The sequence below is a fragment of the Macaca nemestrina genome, chromosome 9 (assembly GCF_043159975.1).
Source record: "Macaca nemestrina isolate mMacNem1 chromosome 9, mMacNem.hap1, whole genome shotgun sequence".
Classification (NCBI taxonomy): Eukaryota; Metazoa; Chordata; class Mammalia; order Primates; family Cercopithecidae; genus Macaca; species Macaca nemestrina.
The window spans coordinates 80604230-80626627 of record NC_092133.1 but is presented as its reverse complement, the minus strand read 5'-3'; the positions used below and the strand labels follow the sequence as shown (position 1 = coordinate 80626627).

The following is a 22398-nucleotide window of genomic DNA, read 5'->3' as shown; positions in this document are numbered from 1 at the left end:
TCACAAATACACATATAAATGGTAAAATGTTGTATTTAACTTGTTGAATAAAGTATTGTTTTATAAATATTAAGTTAGTGGTGAAATACCCAATGTAATTAACCAGACTACAGAAAAAATGGCACATCATTAGACACAGCAGTTAACCTTTTTGGACAAAGCTGTATTTTTAAGAGCCATCAAAATACCTGCACTCTGATTCAGTTATCCCATTCCTAGGAATCTATGTGAAAGAATTGATCCTAAGTAAGAGAAAACCTGTAACAAGGTGTTATCTGAAAGTTAACAAGTTTACAATTGTCCTATAGGAGGATAACTGGAATAAAATGTAGCAACTTGATGGAACACTATACAGCCATCATTCATGCAGTCACCAGTAGGTTCTGACAGTGTTACACAAGAAATGGACCCAAAAATGAAACCAACAAACAATGTGCTAAGAACATTAATAGCCAGCATGTATATAGCACTTGCTATATGGCAGGCACTGCTCTAAGGATTTTTTTTCCCACCAAAACCATTTCGTTGTTTTAATTTTATTTTTAATTGACATAACACTGTACATATTCATGGTTTACAAAGTAATGTTTTGATACATATAATGTATAGTGATTAGATCGGGCCAATTAGCATTTCCACCATCTCAAACATTGATCATCTCTTTGCATTGGGAACACTGACTGATTTTATACATAAAGATAGGCAAAGAAGTGACATCACACATTAGGAATGAGGGACTACAGTGGAGTTCCAAAGGATAAGCACAAGATTCAGAAGACAGAGGAGTGTGGTAGGCTTGAAATTTTAGTTAAAGGATTCTAAGTGTCACACAATAATACAAAGGTGAGGGCAAGCATAGCACATCTGGAGAATCATAAGCAGTGTCGCTGTTGCACTTAGGCTCTGATGAATGGTGAGGAGCAACTGGCTAGTAAACTAGGCAAGGGCCAGATCACAGACAGCCATGACTATCACGCATGGCCTTAGCTAGGTAGTGACAGATTTGCATTTGAGATGGCTTTGACAGGTGTTTAGAGGACAAATTTTAACAACAGCAACAAAACTGAGCTAGGCACTTATGAAAATATTATAATAATCCAAATAAGAGTAGAAGCGTGACCCAATAGAGTGATCATACAGATGAAAAAGGAGAGAAGAAATCAAAATTTTGAGATTTTGGCAATTCACTGCATGTGAGAAAAGAACAGAGGAGCATTCAAGGGTGACACTGTATTTCTAGCTTGAGTGACATGGTGAATAGCTGTGCCAACAAAGGAAATGGCGAATACGGAAGAACAACAAGTATGTCCAAAGAGGAGTATGTGTGAGCTTTAAATATATTGTTAGATGGGTGGGTGGGGGGTAGGAGGGAGGTGGGGGCATGGCGGAGTCAGAAGAGATCTTGAGGTTTCTTCAGTTCAGTATGTCAAAGCACTGTATGTTGGGGTACTGGCTTCTGAGCTCAACAGTCATCAATTTTTTCATTAAATAAATAAAATGTTTAAGACATCTCACATACAAATACACACACACACATATATGGGGGGGGGGGTGAGAGAGAGAGAGACTGTGTTAGAGGTACTTATGGGTGGGACACACAATAGAAGTGTGTCCAATGGGCAATTGGATTACCAAGCATGAAAGAGAGGCGTTTTACATGTTATCCATATGTGTCATATTTGAAATTATGAGAGTAAGAAGTTCAAAGAGGACTGGACTAAAGATATAAATTTAACATTTAAAGAAGAGGAGAAAACTACAGGAAAAAATGTTGAAAGGTATGAGGGATTCCAGAGAGAAGTGACACAAAAGCCAAAGGAGAAAGTTTTTAAAACAAAGGTCATGTCAAACGTCTACAGCATTGAAATGGTAGATATTTTCATTGTTCCAAGTTTTCACACTAACTGGAAAGGAGTTTAAAGGGAGTCAAGGAAAAGTGTATTTGATTTACTGAAATTAAGTGAAATATACACATTTACAAATGAATAATGACAAGAAAGTAAAGGAATCACACTCAAGACAGATGAGAGAGGAGGAAGAGATGCAGTTAGGTCATTAAGCAGCAGCGGAAGACAAGAGTTAAGAACACAGAAGAAGAGCTGGTATTACATAGCACAGTGGGCATTTTTATCCTGTAACTGGAACAAAGGAGTAAGAATGAGACAAATATAAGTAAGTTAGAAGGCAAGATGGAGGCCGGGCACAGTGGCTCACACCTGTAATCCCAGCACTTTGGAGGCCAAGGCAGGCAGATCACCAGGTCAGGAGATTGAGACCATCCTGACTAACACAGTGAAACCCTGTCTCTACTAAAAATACAAAAAAAAAAAAAAAAAAAAATTAAAAAAAAAAAAAATTAGCCAAGCATGGCGGCGTGCACCTGTAGTCCCAGCCACTCGGGAGGCTGAGGCAGGAGAATGGCATGAACCCGGGAGGTGGAGCTTGCAGTGAACCCAGATCACGCCGCTGCACTCCAGCCTGGGCGACAGAGCGAGACTCCGTCTCAAAAAAAAAAAAAAAAAAAAAAAAAAAGGCAAGCAGGCAGGAAACATAAGATATTTACTGGATGAACAAACATAAGGCTACCTGCAGAGGTTGAGATAGCTGAGCATGGAGCTTCATAGGGCTATTTGAAAGAGCTCATTAAGGGAATGGGAGAGGGATCTGTCCTGAGATATATAAAAGGACAGATTAGAGGCATGGTAAGTCCAATGGAGACTTTAGATCCAAAAATTTTAATGGCACAAGATGCAGTATTTGTGTCATTTGAAACTGCACTGCTAAATCATTTTGGATGAAAGGTGACATAGTTGGGGATTTGCTGATGAGAATGCAAAAGAGACCAGAATACTGAAGAAAAGAGACAGTATGACCTGTTGCATCTCAGCTTAAATAAGACTAGGAATAATCTGCCTGGAAGGAAATGGAGCAGGGACAAGAAATAAATACTGTGTAACAAAATGTCTATCATATAACATTAAATATTTAGATGAACTAGACAGGAACACTGAAAAAAAGTAAAGATACCAATTGTGTAAAAATGTTGGAATTAAATTTTTTTCTTTAAAACATAATTTCTTGTTTGGGTGTGGTGGCTCATGCCTGTAATCCCAACACTTTGGGAGGCCGAGGTGGGTGGATTACCTGAGGTCAGGAGTTTGAGACCAGCCTGGACAACATGGTGAAACCCCATCTCTACTAAAAATACAAAAAATTAGCTGAGCATGGTGGCAGATGCCTGGAATCCCAGCTACTTGGGAAACTGAGGCAGCAGAATCACTTGAACCCGGGAGGCCGAGGTTGCAGTGAGCCAAGATCACGTCACTAGGCCGGGCGCGGTGGCTCAAGCCTGTAATCCCAGCACTTTGGGAGGCTGAAACGGGCGGATCACGAGGTCAGGAGATCGAGACCATCCTGGCTAACATGGTGAAACCCCGTCTCTACTAAAAAATACAAAAAATTAGCCGGGCGAGGTGGCAGGTGCCTGTAGTCCCAGTTACTCGGGAGGCTGAGGCAGGAGAATGGCGTGAACCCGGGAGGCGGAGCTTGCAGTGAGCTGAGATCCCGCCACTGCACTCCAGCCTGGGTGACAGAGCGAGACTTCGTCTCAAAAAAAAAGAAAAAAAAAGATCACGTCACTGCATTCCAGCCTGGGTGGCAGAGCAAGACTTCATCTAAAAAAATAATAATAAAATAAAATAAAAAATAAAATCTTTATATGTAAAAAACTTTTTCACACACACACACAAAATTCAGGAAAGAGGTCAACTTTGCTTTTAAAATGTCAGTGACAAATTCACAATTTTTTTTTCTAAACTGGGAGGTCATCAGAGATTACGTAAGTCAATGGTTCTCAACTGAGTGTTGAGAAAGAGATGGCCTGCTGTGAACCTGCGGACTTAATGTATTATACTGACAGCAGGATGAAAGCTCGGGGTTGGGAAGTAATTCGGGAAAGGACAGGTAGTCAACAAGTTGAAAAGCCAAGATGAGAGAACAAGATTGACTACTGTACTATACTCTTATGATTTTGATTGCTTTACATATAATCTTCTTCCCAATAAATCACTCTGCAACCTATGAGAAAATAATGCTTTTCTGTCCCACTAATTCCAGGCCTGGCCCCTTGAATTGTTTTGAAAGTGTGATATGTGCCACATCCAAGCAGAATTCACATGTGATCCTATCAAAGTTCTCTTCTCATGAGCATAATAACATCTCCCACAATAGGGACTGATCCTTCATTATGGATCCCAGAATAAAGAAGACACATGAAGCAGAGTCCCAGCTGATCTACAGCCAATATGTAAGTGAAATGTAAATTTCATTATTATAAGCCACCATTACTTTCAGGTTGTTACTGCAGATGACTAGCAAACACTAATAAGTGTACTCTGAAAATGGGATGTAAAAGCTAACTATAACTTGACTTGAAAACATTAAGTTAACCAAGAATCTCTGTGTGTGCTTAAGAAATAAATATGTACTTAAATAGTTGCAAATAGTTGCAAAATAAAAGAGCTTTCTTCAACTAAACATAGACATAAAGATAGTAAGACTTATAAAAAAACACTTTCACAAAAATACATCTGTATTCTGTATTTTTAAACATGAAAAAAGATAGATTAATCTCATTTTTGGTATATTTCTTCAATTTTAGGATTTATATATGAGAAGTACCTATAACCATTTTAACTTTTATTCATACTCATATTTTAAAAACTCAATTATTTATCATTATGAGCAATATATTTTTTTAAAATCCTGCAACAGTAGTAATAAAGGGACAAATCATTATCCGACTGATAAATTCAAATTAAAGCACCACAGAGATATCATTTCAACTAAACAATGCAGCAAAAGTTAAGAACAAACCTGATGCTGTAGGTATTAATACATTTATTATTGTTTTCATTGTCATGGTATCATTATTTTAGTATTTAAAAAGAATTTTGAAAAATCCAGCATGACTACATAGTCATACCTTATATACTTTATCACCATCTTCTGGTTCCGGACTGGACGGCAATGATAGTTGAATATCATGCAATGAACCACTTCCATCATGCTGTCAGAAAGAAGGGAAGAAAAACACTCGATTAATACAGTAATTGTGGACATTCAGTTCAACCTGAATTTGCCCAGACCAAATGCTAGCATGGTGAAGAACAAATGGGAGATAAAATTTTAGAAATCTTCTTTTCCCCTATATATCCTGGTAGAAGGAAATGTGGAAGAAGAAAAAAGGGAGCTACAGCAAGAATAATCTGTGGAAGTAAATAACGGATACTATATAAGCAGTTGAAATAGAGAACCATTAAACACATGAGAAATTTCCTAAAGAATTTTAAGACTGTTTCACCTAAGAAAAATGTAAAACAAAAGTCAACTGAATCTGTTTTGGTTTAGACATGTTTTGAGTACTAGGAGCCATAAACAATAATATTAAATAACTCAATAAGGCTTAGCAGCAAAAATAACTGAATTAAAAATACTAGCTACATGAGGATATATATCTCATAACTCCATGTATATGAAGTCTGAGAAAAGGCAAAACTATGGTGTTAGAAATCAGAAGAATGATGGTAGACTAAAGGGAAGGGGGTTACTGACTAAGAAGGAGTATTAGGGAACCTAGTAGGAAGCTGGAAATGTTCTATGTCCTGAGTGTATGGTAGTTAAACATACATATGAAAAGCTTGTGCTGTACACTTAAGATTGGTACACCTTAACCACTTTACTGGATGTATATCATGCCTCAAAAAAAGGTTGAAATAAAGATTTTTGTTCTAAAACATTATAAAGAAAATAAGATGACAATATTAAGTTCCACCGTTTGCTGAAGTGGTTTAGTAATAAGAAACCACATGCTCAATGGTTCAGAAAGACAGCCTCAAGAAAAATGAACCAGTGAAGAATACAACTGGATGATGTGCTACCTTGATCAGGGCTGAGCCCCTGACCAAGGCAGTACAACTGAGGTTCAACACCTTATTTGTTCATATGACTCCTGGCTGCCTCAGTAAACCTAGTGACTGAATAGCAACCTTCAAGGAACATAACATCGCAATCTTCCTCAGATATATCTTTTCTGGTTCTTCCATGCCATGAATAATGTCTACAACAGGGGAGGTGAGCATGTAGGTTATTTTCTTCTTAACTTATTGTACTGTATACGCACTGACACAGAATCTCTAGGGAGGGGCCCAGAATTTCTAAATGTGTATTTAGGGAAGTTCAAAAGGTAATGCTGATTGACAGTCAAGAGTAAGTGTTTGTCAAATTTCCAGGACAGATAAATTACTTTTCTATGGTGGTGTCAAATGGACATTAAGACTTTGATCTAAGAACACAGGCAACATTCTAATGAATAGCAATATTCTCAGAACACGTTTTTTAAAATTAAGAAATAAAGAAAGTAAAGTTAGTTTTACAGGACTCATCTCAGTAAAAAGTTCATCTTTGTTATTACTGCCTAGACATATAAAAGCATGGCCAGTCCTACCTACAAGTATATTTGAGAAGACAGAGAAACTATAAAATTTGAATTATTTCCAAATATCTAAATGTCTTCTTCCCAACTGCAATGCAGGAACCCCAAGGAATGTGAGACAACATAAGCACATACTGCTTTGCATTAGATGCAGGTGCACTTGTGGGAAGTGTACAGCAGAATAGAAAAAAATAAAACAACAGCATTTAGGATAGAGGAAAAAAGAGAAGTCATACAAAACAGAAAATACCAGGGAGGTCACAAAATACCAAGAACTGAGTAAAGTAACTCCATAAAGCTGTTTGTAAATTAATCAGTTCATCCCTGAGCAGCACTTGCTTGGATCTGATCCTAAACAGTACACAGCAAAGACTCTGAAAAACAACCTAAGATCACTTCCCAGATCCCAGACTAGCCTCTGGTAGATTTATACTCAGAACAGATCTGGAAAGCATGGCAAAAGCTTTGAAAACAGAGCTGGCATTAAAACCATAATCAAGACAGCTAGCTGTACCTTGTAGCCTAAACTCAACCACATTGTTTGCCTGTTTAAAAACAAAATAAAGATTTAAAGAAGATCAGGAATCTCATTATACAATGTTCAAATATCTAATATATAACCCAAAATGACTCAACATCTAAACAAAGGAGAAAATGTCAACTCACAAAGGAAAAGACAATCAAAAAACGCCAACACCAAAAGACACAGAAGTTAGAATTGGAAGATATTTTAACGGTGCTGTTACTAAAATTCTCCAAAAGAGTGAACTCTTGAAGGGACTACAAAGAGGAAATCTCAGGAAAAAAAACAAAAAAACAACAGAATATAAAAAGTACAAACAAATGGAAATTTTAGACCTGAAAAGAGTCAAAAACCAAAATTTTAAAATGCACTATTGATGGGCTAAATACTACCATTTCAAAGAGTGATCAACAAAAATTATCCAATCTGAATGATGAAGAGAAACAAGATTGGTCAAAAAAAATTCACAGAGCCTGCTAAGGAACATATGGGAACAATAACAAAAGAGGTAACGTTTCTGCCACTGAAGTCACAGAAGCATAGGGGTGGGCAGAAAAAAATATTTCAAGAAATAATGGATAAACACACCTCAAATTTGGTGAAAGACACAAACCTACAGATTTGAGAAGCCAAATTTCAAAGAACAAAAAATACACCAAACACATGCTCTCTGAATATAAGAGAATTTAAGTATAAACTAATAACAGAAAGATAATCTCCATACACTTGAAAAGTAGACAACCTTCTAAATCATCCTTGGGTCAAAGAAGAAGTCTCAAGAAAAACAAGAAAATATTGTGAATTGAAGGAAAATAACAGACACAACATAGAGAAATGAAAACACATGCTCACATGAAAATCTGTAAGCAAATGTTTACAGCAGCTTTATTGGTAACTGCAAAAAAATTAGAAAGCAACATAAATACCCTTCAGCTGGCAAATGAATAAGCAAACTGGTAGCATTAAAATAGAACACTAACTGCAATATACAGAAACAAATTACTAATACATGGTACAGCATAAATGAATTTTTCAAGTTGCATTATGTTAAGTAAAAAAAGCCAGACTCAAAGGCTATATATTATACTCAAAAGGCTATATCATATCCATTTATATGACAACCTTTTCATATCAGTGGTTGCCAGGAGCTAGCAGTGGGTGTAGAAATTGACTTTAAAAGAAAATAAGGAATTCTGGGAGGTGACTGTAATAGCTGCACAACTGTCTGTTAAAGTTCATAAAACTGTACACCGAATTCATGCAGGTAGCGGTCTGTGCTTGATTCGAGGGCTCAGCATGGCATTTCCTGTTCTCTCCCCGTGTGGCTGCAGCTCGGGCCTTTGGTTTGACCCAGCCCGACTTAGGCTTTGGAAGAGCTACAGAAAATCTCTAGAAGAAGCAAAGGTGTTGCTGGAGAAGGATACTAGGAAAAGAGTACACGATGCCCTTACAGGTGAAAAATCCAAAATTGAGACAGAAATCCAGAACAAGATGCAACAGAAATCATAGAAGAAAGCAGAACTTCTTGATAATGAAAAGCCAGCTGCTGTAGTTGATCCTGTTACAACGGGACATACAGTGAAAACCAGTAATTATGGATGGGATCAGTCAGATAAGTCTGTGAAAATCCACATTACCTTAACTGGAGTTCATCAAGTTCCCACTGAGAATGTGCAGGTGCATTTCACAGCGAGGTCATTTGATCTTTTGGTAAAGAATCTAAGTGGGAAGAGTTACTCTATGATTGTGAACAATCTCCTGAAACACATTTCTGTGGAAGGTAGTTCAAAAAAAGTCAAGACTGATACAGTTCTCATTTTATGCAGAAAGGAAGTGGAAAAGGCTGGGTGTGGTGGCTCACGCCTGTAATCCCAGCACTTCGGGAGGCTGAGGCAGGCGGATCACCTGAGGTCAGGAGTTTGAGACCAGCCAGGCCAACATGGCAAAACCTCGTCTCTACTAAAAGTACAAAAATTAGCCGTATGTGATGGCAGGCACCTATAATCCCAGCTACTTGGGAGGCTGAGGCAGGAGAATCACTTGAACCCTGGAGGTGGAGGTTGCAGTGAGCCAAGATTGCGCCACTGCACCCCAACCTAGGTGACAGAGTAAGACTCTCAAAAAATAAAAATAAAAATAAAAAAAGAAGAGAAAGAAAGTGGAAAACACAATGTGGGAGGGATTACCTGGCTCAGGTTGAAAAAGAGTGCTGTTCTTACACTGCTAATAAAGACACCTGGGACTGGGTAATTTATAAAGAAAAAGAGGTTTAATGGACTCACAGTTGCACGTGGCTGGGAAGCCTCATAATCACGGCGGAAGGAGAAGCACAGGCATGTCTTACATGGCGGCAGGCAAGACAGCATGTGTGGGGGAAATGCCCTTCATAAAATCATCAGATCTCATGAGACTTATTCACTATCATGAGAACAGCATGGGAAAAACCCTTTCCCCCGTGATTCAATTACCTCTCACCAGGTCCATCCCACAACACATGGGGATTATGTGAAAAAAAAAAAAAAAAATCAATTACAAGGAGAAACCCTCCTATGACACTGAAACAGATGCTAGAGAGGGATTGATGAATATTCTAAAGAAAATATATGGAGAAGGAGATAATGATATGAAGCAAATCATTAATAAAGTCTGGGTGTAACCAAGAGAGAAGCACATCAAAGGAGACAGAATTTTGAGACTTAGAAGTCCTTCTGGGAACTGTATTATGGAAATACAGATGTTGCCAAAAAGGAAATATTGGTGAGCTGCATATATAAATTTGACAGCTATTTACATAGCCTTCTTCTAAGTAAAGGCAATGAATTCATCATTTCCTATGAGAGGATTTATTTAAATAAAATACGTGTATTAAACTGTCAAAAAAATCTGTACACCAAAAGGATGAATTTTACTGTATATATTACATCTCAATAGAAATGCATTAGCTTGAATGATGTCCCCCCTAGAAATTCATGCCCATCCATAACCTGTGAATATGACCTTACTTGAAAATAGGCCTTTACAATGTAATCAGAGAAGGTCATGTGAAGATGGAAGTAGAGACTGGAGAGATGCATTTACAAACCAAGGAATGCCAAGGATTGCTGGTAACCACTAGAAGGTAGAAGAAACGCAAGTTTCTCTTACAGAGCCTTCAGACAGAGCAAATCCCTGATGACAACGCCTTGATTTTGGATTTCTAGCCTCCAGAACTATGACGGAATAAACTTCTATTGATGTAAGCCTCCAAGGTGTGGTAATTTGCTTTGGCAGCTCTAAAAACCTAAGATAAGATTTGATCAAAAACAGCTAAAAGCAAACCAAAAGGAGAGAAAAACACCAGATAAATCTCAACAATCGCACCCACAAAAAGCTGAAATAGCAATATTATTATAACACGAGAAGCAGGGTAGCATTACCGAAGGAAAGTATTAAAAAAGATAAACAAAGAATTCTAATTAGTAATCAGAGGACCAATCTGCCAAGAAGATGTACCAGTCATAAACATGTATATATACCTGATACAATAGCCTGAAAATGTAACAAAAACAGACATTAAAAGGAGAAATTGAGACATGTGTAATTATAGCAGGAGATTAACACTACTATGAGAAATTCACACATCAAAGGCAAAAATTTAGTAAGGATAAACAAGATATATATAGTACAATTAACAAGCCTAATATAATAGATATACTGCTGCCTAAGATACAGAAAGCATATATTCTATTCAAACAAACAGAACCATCATAAAAACAGACCACACTGTTGGCTAGAGATTAACAAACTATGGCTCACACGACAAATCTGGCCAGTTGTCTCTTTTTACTACAGTTAAGAATGCTTTCACATTTCTAAATGGTTGCATTTGAGATGTTTTATCTACATAATAGCCTCAATTTTGTGTCTTGCCCAAAATGGCTAAAATATTTACTATGTGATCTTCTAAACAAAAGTTTTCCAAACCCTGTTCTAGCCCACAAAGAAAATATTAACACCTTCCAAAGAATTTATATCATAGAAATATACTGTTCTGATCAATTAAAAAATTAGAAATTAGACATAAATTAAGTGAAAGCCCCACATACCAAGTTATTATTTTTGAAAACTGAAAAAAAAATGAAATAAAATAAATGCATAGGATAGCCCAAGACAACTAAGAGTTACTAGTGTTTAAGGTATTAACATGCTTCAAAAAATTCTGCTCCTTTTTATTAAACACTCTAGCAGTCCAGAATTTAGGAGATCAAAAAGAGAAAAAGCTATTATTTCCATTAAAGCACAAGAGCCTTAAAGATTAGGAATATAACAATAACTGAATCAAATTAGTTACCCCCCTAATAACTCTGACACTAACCAATGGTTACTACTCTCTATTAATCCATGACTAGAATGAAAGTGCTCAGGCCAAAATTAGGAAACATTTGGTGGGGGCGGTGTCGGAGGGAATCATAAAATAGAAAACATACTCTTTCTAAAAAATACTGAAGAAATAACTTCATGCATTCAATTTTCATGTTTCACATTATACATACTAAAGAGCTAACATTTATTGACTAGTGCTGAGTACTGTTCCAAGTGTTTTGCATAAACATATTTAATAAATGCATAGAAGCAAAAATCGTACAAAAAATCCATAGCAACTGAACAAAAAATAAGTAATTCATAGTTAACCGACTGTCTAGGAATTCTGGGCTGCTTTACTAGGTGAAATGTTTTAGCAGTTTCTACAGGTTCTAGTTAGAATTTCTTAACTCTAAATGCAATTAGGATGCTAATATATTATCAGCATTTTATTAAAGACGGATAAACCTTCCTCTATTGTAAAAGCATTAGAGGACTATTGTCAGCAAACCATCTTCCATTCTTCTTTTTTGACACATCACAACAGTAAATTTTTGTTCTAGTACTGTAATTCTTCCACATGTTAACTTGCTGAAAACCCTGTAACAAACTCCTTCTTACCCAGGTGATTCTTCCATGAGTTTGCAAAAACTGAGATCTTCCTATGAGTTCCAGAGCAGCTGCAATGGACATGGATACTTGAAATGACTAACAAAAATGTTTGGCAGCACTGACAAGTCCCTACTAACAAGCATCATCAGTGATGTCAACAAAGCTGCCTTGTGTTTCAGATATGCTACAACATAATCACAAGAGGCACCCATAATCACAAGAGGAAAGGGAGCAGAGGAAGAGGAGAAAGATGTTTTCTTTCTTTTCTTTTCAAAAGTTTGTTTTTCTTTTTTAAATACAAAGGTATATGGATGAACAATCACATCACATCACACAGTCCAGAATGTACACTAAAAATAACTTTTGAGTAATAATGTAAAATTCAACAGTGGGATTTAAAATCTACTAATTCAAGCTACATTTGAGAGGATTTTAAAAACAGAGACTTACAAAATACCATTTTTTAATAAGTGCTTTAGAGGTGAAGTGATCCTCACAGATGGTCAGGGCAAAGACACTTAGAAATAAAAAACATATCTATCTGGCATCCAAGTTAACTGGAATGTTGTTATACATAAATAGAACCTTTATAATATTCTAAGCAAACAGTATTTACAAATTTTTTTCTGTTTACATTTTTTATTGAACCTACATACTTACGTATCTGTTACATCTGTACATATCTGAACCCAGATATCCCTTCCTGTAGGTTTGTTTTGGCACTTAAAGATATTCCTAATTTCTACTATTTTTCTACATTTGATTTTTTAAAAATATCCAACTCCTCAAGCCATCTGTGTTCTGCTACAGTATAAGAAACTAATTTTTCCTAAACTAATAAATTTTCCTCAGTAACTTTTGCAAAAAATCTTTCTATATGCAGGTGGACGTAATGGTACATGCCTGTAGTCCCAGCTACTTGGGAGGCCAAAGCAGGTGAATCATTTGAAGCCAGAAGTTTGAGGTTGCAGTACTTAATGATCACACCTGTGAATAGTCACTGCACTCCACATTGGCAACATAGCAAGACCCTGTTCTTTAAAAACAAAAACAAAAACAAAAAAATCTTTCTATATCCAATTATTTTTTACTAAATACTTCAGCACATATTTCTATGTTTCCTATTCTCTTTCATTGCTCTAAGAGTCTATTTGTGTCAGTATTATATCCTCCTCAAAAGGGTTTTTTCCCCTTTCTCCTTTTCAATGTACACAAATCTTATCCTTTGGTGTTTCCAATTTTGGAGTCATTTTGATGAATTCCAAAAACAAAGCTGTTGTGATTTTGGCTGCAATTGTATTAAATCTATAAATCGTACTGAGAATAACTGTAGATACACACCATACACTCAAATTGTGTTTTATACAATCTTTATACAACACACAATTTATTACACACTCAGATTGTATCTTACACAATCTTTTTACAACATCTAATTTGTTACCCTTTGCAACACATCATTCTTGTAATTATTTAATTTAATACATGTATATTCCCCTAGACTATAAGCTAGCTATCTTGATTACTACTTTAATATACCTGTAGCATTTATAATATTTAGTCTTCCCATAGAACATAAATGGTTTCCACAAAGTTTCTCAGGTTTATAAAGCACCGTAAATGTCTCTCAGTAAATTTACTGCTAATTTAATGTTTTATTTATACAGTGATAGCTGCCTTATTTACTACTGAAGTCCCAGCTCTATGATTTATTGGCCTTGGAGTATTGTTTATCTACTAGAATAGAGTTTTATATTTTGGGGCGTGGGGTGGGGACATGATCCACAATAAAAATACATTTTATAACACAACCAAGTTCATATATACATGAATAGGTATGTATTTACATGTGTATGCATATATCCATGTGTATAATATAGGGAGATATACATATATCTCTCTCACTAAAAACAAATTTCATGAAAAAGTATTTGTCCTTATTACATATTATGTCCTCTGATAGTTTTATACTGTTTTACTTCATTACCAAAAATTCTAATCATGATGAAAATTCATTTTAAGACCCACTAACCAGTTTTAACTTATAGTTTTCAGAACAATGTACTGGGTACAGGTTAAAAACTGTGTCCTCTTTATTTTTCTCTTGGATCCTTGGTACTGACAGAATAATAATAACTAAACAAACGCAGGTATTGAAGTAAATAAAATTAGCTTTCTGGGGAGCTACATAAAATTGTAAGCAATTAAAAACCCTTGACTTTTATGTTACGGTAGCTGCTATTATTAACTGCTAACGTGCATTAACTGTATTACATGTATCAGGTTATGTTGATACATCAGCATACTATGCTTAGCATTTTAGAATACTATCAGCATAATATGCTTAGCATTTTAAGATACTATGCATGATACTGTGTTAGCATTTTAATGTGTTTTTTGCTTGTTTGTTTGTTTGTTTTGTTTTTGAGATGGAGTTTTGTTCTTGTTGCCCAGGCTGGAGTGCAATGGCGCGATTTCAGCTAACCGCAACCTCCGCTTCCTGGGTTCAAGCAATTCTCCTGTCTCAGCCTCGTGATCATTACAGGCATGCACCACCACGCTCGGCTAATTTTGTATTTTTAGTAGAGACGGGGTTTCTCCATGTTGATCAAGCTGGTCTCGAACTCCCAACCACAGGTGATCTGCCCACCTCGGCCTCCCAAAGTGCTGGGATTATACAGGCGTGAGCCACTGCGCTCGGCCCTACGTTAGCATTTTATGGGAATTACCTCATGCATTCTTCACAAAATTCCTGAAGTAAGAGCTATTACAATCTCTATTATCTCTTCTAGGAAACTGCAGGACAGAGAGTTTAAACAACTTTTCCAAGATTGTACAAGTAGGAAAATTTGCCTGAACCCAAACTCCACCTTGGAATTGTCTATTCTGATTTTTTTCTTGAGACAGACTCTTACTCTGTTGCCCAGGCTAGAGTGCAGTGGTATGATCTTGGCTCACTGCAACCTCTGCCTCCCGTGTTCAAGTGATCCTCCTGCCTCAGCCTCCTGAGTAGCTGGGACTACAGGCACATGCCACCATGCCTGGCTAACTTTTGTATTTTTAGTAGAGATGGGGTTTCGCCATTTTGGCCAGGCTGGTCTTGAACTCCTGAACCCAGGTGATCCACCTGTCTTTGCCTCCTAAAGTGCTGGGACTACAGGCATGAGCCACCGAGCCTGGCCTGATTTTTCTTAATTACACTTATTCCTATTAACTTTCATCATTGAAATGTAGAGATTCAACATGATCCCAATTATCCCACAACTAAAAACAACTTGAATGTCTATCAACAGAAAAATTGATAAAAGTAAAATTGTGGTACATATATGTAGAATGGAGTGCTGTTCAGCAATAAAAAGAAATGAACTACTGATACTAGCAAAACATAGATGAATATCAAAACCATTAAGATGAGTAAAAAATTCAGAAACAAAAAGAGTACACATCATATGGTTCCATTTTGATGAAATTCTAAGAAAGATAAAACTTTAGAACCAAAAGCAAAATAGTGGTTGCCTGGGCCGGGTTTGAGAAATAACTGACTGCAAAGGGAAATGAAGGAACTTTATCACCTACAGAAATGGTCTATATCTTGAAAGTGGTGGTAATTACACAATTGCATATCTTCATCAAAACAAACTATACACTTAAAATGGGTGCAGTTTATTTGAATGTACATTCTGTCTCAATAAAGTTGATACTTTTTAAAAAAATTATCCTCTTCACCTTCCTATCCCTTTCTTAACAAGCCATTAGGTAAGACACGGCAAAATAGGTTTCCACCCCAAAAGCCCAGCAGGAAATTTCAGAGCCTAAGCAGGTTGAAAGAGCATGTCTCCACAGGGAGGCAGCTTACCAATATATGTCATATCCCAAAAGGAGTAAAAACAGCATCCATGAGGGGTGGGGAAACAGCTTGATATTAGAGTCAAACTTAAGTGGAAAGAATAGAGTGTATGTGCATAATCAGCAGCCTGGCATGGGCTATCAAAGTCAAAGCAGAGTGAGGTGGATATCCACACACAGGATGGCCTGGCAAAGGTTGCCAGAGCTCAGGCATGATAATGAGTAAAGGGCCCAATCCCAGGTTTCAGACCCAAAATGGGTAAGGAGGGAATCCATGTGTAGACTCAACTGACGTGCAGTGTCAGAGGCCAAGCAGAGTGAGAAGGTGTCCATCTGGAGATGGAGATTGGCATGGAATATCAGAGCCTAATGGGCTGACAAGGAGTCAGAACTGGAGTAGTATGAGAAAAGGGTACACGGAAGAGTGGGAGCAGCCATGCACGGGGATTCAGAATCTCAGCAGGATAACAAAAATAGCCGGGTGTGGTGGTGCATACCTATAGTCCCAGCTACTTGGGAGGATTGGTTGAGCCCAGGAAGTCGAGGCTGCAGTAAGCCGACACTGCGCCACTGCCCAGCCTGCGTGACAGAGCAACACTCTGTCGCAAAAAAACAAAACAAAACAAAACAAAGCAAAACAAAAACAAAACAAAAGAATGAACTCTTCATACTTTAAGCCCTGAATCCACTGATCATCCACAGATAAAAACAAATAAAAGTGGACCTCTATCTCATACCTTAAATGCACCAAAATCAATTCCAAGTTATTTGAGATTTAATTGTGAAGGTCAAAATTCTTAATTTTTTAGAAAAGAACAGAATATTTTTATGACTTCAGAGCAAGAAAGGATTTTCAAACAAGGATTTCTAAAAGTACAAACCACAAAGAAAAAGTCTGATAAATTCACTATATTAAAAACTAAGAACTTTTTTTCATCAAAGGATATCACAGAGTGAAAAAGCAGTCTACACAACGGAAGATAATATTTGCAACACATACAACCAACAAAGTACTTGCATCTAGAATATACAAAAATCTCTCTCTCTCATACACACAAAAGACACGATCAGGCAACAAACATTCCATAAACATACAAAAAGGTTCAACTTTATTAGTCAGGGAAATGCAAATTAAAACCACAATTAAATGTCACTATATTCTATCCACATGACAAAAATTCATAAGTTGGATAATATCAAGTTTGTATACATGTGAAACAAAGAAAAACAATATCTACTACTTGAGGGGAGTAAAAAAGATTGAACTACTTTGGAAAACAGTTTGGATTTTCTAGGGTAAAAGACTTCCATGCTTCAGGACTCAGAAATTCCAATTCTGATTAGATACTCCAGAGCAACTTTCTCATGGTTGTACCAGGAAAATGTTCATAGGAATATTATTTGTCAGAGTCAAAAAAAAACCAAAAAACAAAAAACTGGAAACAAACAAAATGGACATCAACAGTAAAACAGACAAAGACATTACGGTTTGTTCATAGATTGGAGCACCAATAGAGAAATGAAAATTAATGAAGTAGAGCCAAACATGAATGAACCTTCAAAAAATGTTGAATGAAAGAAGTCTTAGGGGAATTATAATTCCATTTATATAAAGTTCAAAAAGAGGCAAACCTTATATTCATGGAAATACAAACACAGATGGTAAAAATGAGAGGGAAAACTCTAGGTTCTGGAAAGGAAAGGTACTGCAATCAGGAAAGAGCACACAGGAAGCTTATTAATGTCTTATTTCTTAATCTGGGTGGTCAAGAGTACTAGCTCCTTCACATTCTAAGTTAAACTGAACCCTTATGTTGCATATATTCTTATTATGAATATTTCATAAACTCCTTTTTTCTTGGAGTGATGAGAAAAATATGGGAATAGGGAAACATGCATGCTCTGGCTCTTCTTTGGTTCTTTGTTACCACGTGGCAATCATTCAATCGCCTCTTAGCTCTTGGTAAACCCCACTTAGGATGATGCCACTTCTAATATTCCATCACCTACCACTGCCACTACCCGCACTGCCCCCACACACAGTGAACCAGAGAATTATGTGAGGGAAAAATTATTGGTTTTATTCTCAACGTTGGAGGGGAGGGAATAATGAAACGAAACATTTATATATCACATGTGACAGTTCATAAAACACTATTATATACTCCTTTATTTTTATCCCCCAAACAAGCATCCTGAAGTAGACATAACATAAATCATAGGAATCAAATATTCTGCAATGTAAATAAAATGTTAGGAAGAAGTATCAGCATGCCTTTCCATTACTCCATCTTAAATTCTTCATTTCTTATTGCAAGGTCAAAACAGATACGGAATGTGATAAGAGCAAACAAAAAATAATGAAAAGAAATGAGATGGGGAAAGAGTGGGTGGGTATAACTACTTCAGAAAATCTTTGTAGTATCTACTAAAGCTGAATATTTACCTAACTTATAACTAACCCAGCAATCCCACTTATATATACAATAAATACAATAAAATAGAAATACAATAAAATACATTATATTGTATTTAATATTGTATATAATGTATTATAAATACAATAAAAATGCATACATATGTTCACCAAAAGACACATACGAGAATACAGCACCAACACTGTTCATAATAAACAACAAAAAACGAAACCTGTCCAAATATCTATTATAAAACAAATGAAATAAACTGCTATATTAACACCATGGAATACTCTACAGCAATGAGAATGATGCAGAAAATGGATGACTTATGAATATAATCTTAAGCGAAAGAAGCCAGATGTAAAACAAGTATATCCTATATTATTTCATTTCATTTCAAAGTTCAAATACAGACAAATTCATCTATATTTTCAGAAATCCATTGGCCACCATGAGAATGGGCAGAGGCTTCTGTTCTGGTAATGTTTCATTTCTTGCTAGATGCTGGCTACACAGGTATTTTCAGTTTCTGAAAATTTATTAAGATAAATACTTATTAATTATACCCTTTTCTATATGTATATTATGCTTTGATAAGAAGTTTTTGAAACAGGGTATAGAGACTTAAAGAGACAAGATATCACAAAAATTTATCTTTTCATCATGTCCCCACATTCTTCATGTCAGGATCAAAATTCTTATTCAAAACTTCTAAATCAGGCAATAAACTATACAGAGGTATTAAGCTAAAATAATTCAAAAGCCCTGAGTTTAAAATGCATTCTACATTAATACGCAACTGGGTGACCTTGCAAAACACAGTCAAATTTCGGTCTCAGTTTTCTGACCATTAAAATGGAATTACTACTATCGTCCTTCTTATCCTATAATGATGTTGTGATGAGTAGTATGAGGTACCCAAAAGAGATGTTTAAACTATAAAGTAACCTTAATTTGAGTAACAAGTAAAAAAAAAAAAGTAACAAATAAAAAATAGATCAAAGGCCAAATATAATGGTTTACAATTTTTAAAATTTTGTGTGCAGTGAGAACTTTTTTCAAGTGAACTCTTAAACAGTACTATCTAATAAAACAAAGGTTCCTTTGCTTGGGTTTGGCTAAGGCGACACAGAATGATGGTAGAATTAGTGTTGTAGGTTACCTTCACACTCTCTTCTCCCTGCTGTCCCACAAGGTATCTTCTAGAACACGACTATGTGCAACAGGCCTTGGAGTCATATAGATCAGGGTAAAAAAAAAAATCCTGGTTTTATTACTGATTAGTTTTCTGAGCCTCACCCCTTTCAATTATGAGGGTGAAGCCAATCTCACATACTTTTCAGACTAGAGATAATGTATATCAGAGAACCTAGAAGAATGTCCAAATAAATTTAATGACTTTAGCCTAAAATCTGGTTGTGTGCAACAGCCTCCTAAATATTATGACTTAAGTCACTCCCTCTGCTATTCACTTTCTACAAATCCCTTACAGTAATTTTTTTAAAAAATAACAATTTGGCCAAGTCACTTGTCTGGCTTACTACTACCAACAGAACAATGCCCCAGCTACCTTTATGGCACACAAGGTCCTTGACAACCTGCTCTAAATCTATTTCTTCTGCCTCTTCTCTAGCATCCTACATTACTATTATTATTATTATTATACTTTAACTTCTGGGATACATGTGCAGAACGTGCAGGTTTGTTACATTGGTATACACGTGCCATAGTGGTTTGCTACACCTATCGACCTGTCGTCTATGTTAGGTATTTCTCCTAACGCTATCCTCCCCTACCCACCCCACCACTGACAGGCCCTGCTGTGTGATGTTCCCCTCCCTGTGTCCATGTGTTCTCATTTTTCAACTCCCACTTATGAGTAAGAACATGCAGTGTTTGGTTTTCTGTTCCTGTATCAGCTTGCTAAGAATGATGGTTTCCAGCTTCATCCATGTCCCTGCAAAGGACATGAACTCATCCTTTTCTGTGGCTGCATAGCATTCCATGGTGTATATATGCCACATTTTCTTCATCCAGTCTATCATTGATGGGCATTTGGGTTGGTTCCAAGTCTTTGCTATTGTGAACAGTGCTGCAATAAACATGTGTGCATGTGTCTCTATAGCAAAATGATTAATAATCCTTTGGGTATATAACCAGTAATGGGATTGCTGGGTCAAATGGTATTTCTGGTTCTAGATCCTTGAGGAATCGTCACACTGTCTTCCACAATGGTTGAACTAATTTACACTCCCACAAACAGTGTAAAAGTGTTCCTATTTCTCCACATCCTCTCCAGCATCTGTTGTTTCCTGACTTTTTAATGATCGCCATTTTAACTGCCATGAGATGGTATCTCATTGTGGTTTTAATTTGCATTTCTCTAATGACCAGTGATGATGAAGTTTTTTTCAAATGTTTTTTGGCTGCATAATTGTCTTCTTTTGAGAAGTGTCTGTTCATATCCTTTGCATACTTTTTGATTTTTTTTAATTGTAAATCTGTTTAAATTCCTTGTAGATTCTGGATATTAGACCTTTGTCAGATGGATAGATTGCAAAAATTTTCTCCCCTTCTGTAGGTTGCCTGTTCACTCTGATGGTAGTTTCTCTTGCTGTGCAGAAGCTCTTTAATTGGATCCCATTTGTCAATTTTGGCTTTTGCTGCCATCGCTTTTGGTGTTTGAGTCATGAAGTCTTTGCCCACATCTATGTCCTGAATGGTATTTCCTAGGTTTTCTTCTAGAGTTTTATGGTTTTAGGTCTTATAATTAAGTCTTTAATCCATCTTGAGTTAATTTTTGTGTAAGGTGTAAGGAAGGGGTCCCGTTTCAGTTTTCTGCCTATGGCTAGCCAGTTTTCCCAACTCCATTTATTAAATAGGGAATTCTTTCCTCATTTCTTGTTTTTGTTAGGTTTGTCAAAGGTCAGATGGTTGTAAATACGTGTAAATGTAAATGTGTGGCATTATTTCTGTTCTGTTCCATTTGTTTATATATCTGTTTTGGTACCAGTACCGCGCTGTTTTGGTTACTGTAGCCTTGTAGTATAGTTTGGAGTCAGGTAGCGTGAGCATCCTATATTTTTAACATATTCAGTTAATTAACTGATCACTGGTAAGACACTTACCTTTTAAAAAACCCTTTTTTCCCCCCAGAAACAATAATGTGTGGAGAATTAGAAATGAGAAAACACAGATTTTTTAAAAACACACAAAAAAGAAATTACATCCTCACCATCCAGGAATCATCACTAGTAACACCTTAGAGCATACCCCTCTGGAGAAACATACAGATGTAAATATAGATAGATAAATGATCATAACGTACATATAGCCTTATAACCTACTTTTTTCAGTCAACAATCTCCCCTTTCCATTTTAGTAAATTTCCATCTCATCTAATATACAGACCATATTCAAATTTTCCCAACTAATCCAAAAAGTCCTTTATAGCTGATCTGTCCAAATCAATATACAATTCACAATTTCACACTGTATCTACTTGTTCTTTACATTTCTTTTAATGTAGCACCATCACCTTCCCCCACCATCTTTTTAGGACAATGAGAAGCCAAAGAGATCTCACTGCTTTTCCTACTGAATGTCCAACCTTCTGAATTTATCTTCTTCTCATTCTTTTATCACCCATTTTGCCAGATAGAGAAAAGCATACATTTATGACCCCTTACGGTTAAAAATGTGGGAATGAATTTAAAGTCTGTGTAAGAAACGAACATTTTCCCAGTATTCTACTTTATTCCCAACATAAAATCAGGTTTCTTCTTTGGATAAATTACAACCACCTCAGAAGGAAAAACCCTTCACTCAGTAGATGCTGAGGGTCCACTGATATCCATAGAATGCACAAAGTAAAACCAGCCAGTTGACAAGCCTGGCCCATGTACAAAGTCCTGAATAAACAACAAAGAATCATTATAAATTTGAAGAAATATTCCAAAAGAAAGAGAAATCAAAATAAGCATAAAGAACAAAATGACCATTTAAAAAGAGAAAGAATACAGGGAATCAAAGAATTCTCAACAAAATGAAACAGAACAAACAGAAACTCTCTACTTACCATAGTTCCTGAAAAAACAGTTGAATGATATGAATAAGGAACAGCATATACGAAAGTTCTTGGAAATTGAAAATATGATTGCCAA

At 36.2% G+C, this 22398-nt stretch overlaps 1 protein-coding gene across 12 annotated transcripts in view; it reads right to left on the bottom strand.

The window, feature by feature from the left end:
* Positions 1–22398, bottom strand: part of LOC105495992 (coiled-coil serine rich protein 2) — a 184757-nt gene that overhangs the window by 40528 nt on the left and 121831 nt on the right. For all 12 annotated transcript variants that reach the window (XM_011766009.3, XM_024797365.2, XM_011766012.2 and 9 more), the window contains one exon: positions 4985–5068. In XM_011766009.3, the coding sequence (XP_011764311.1) occupies positions 4985–5068 (84 nt within the window). The remainder of the gene's footprint in view (positions 1–4984; positions 5069–22398) is intronic.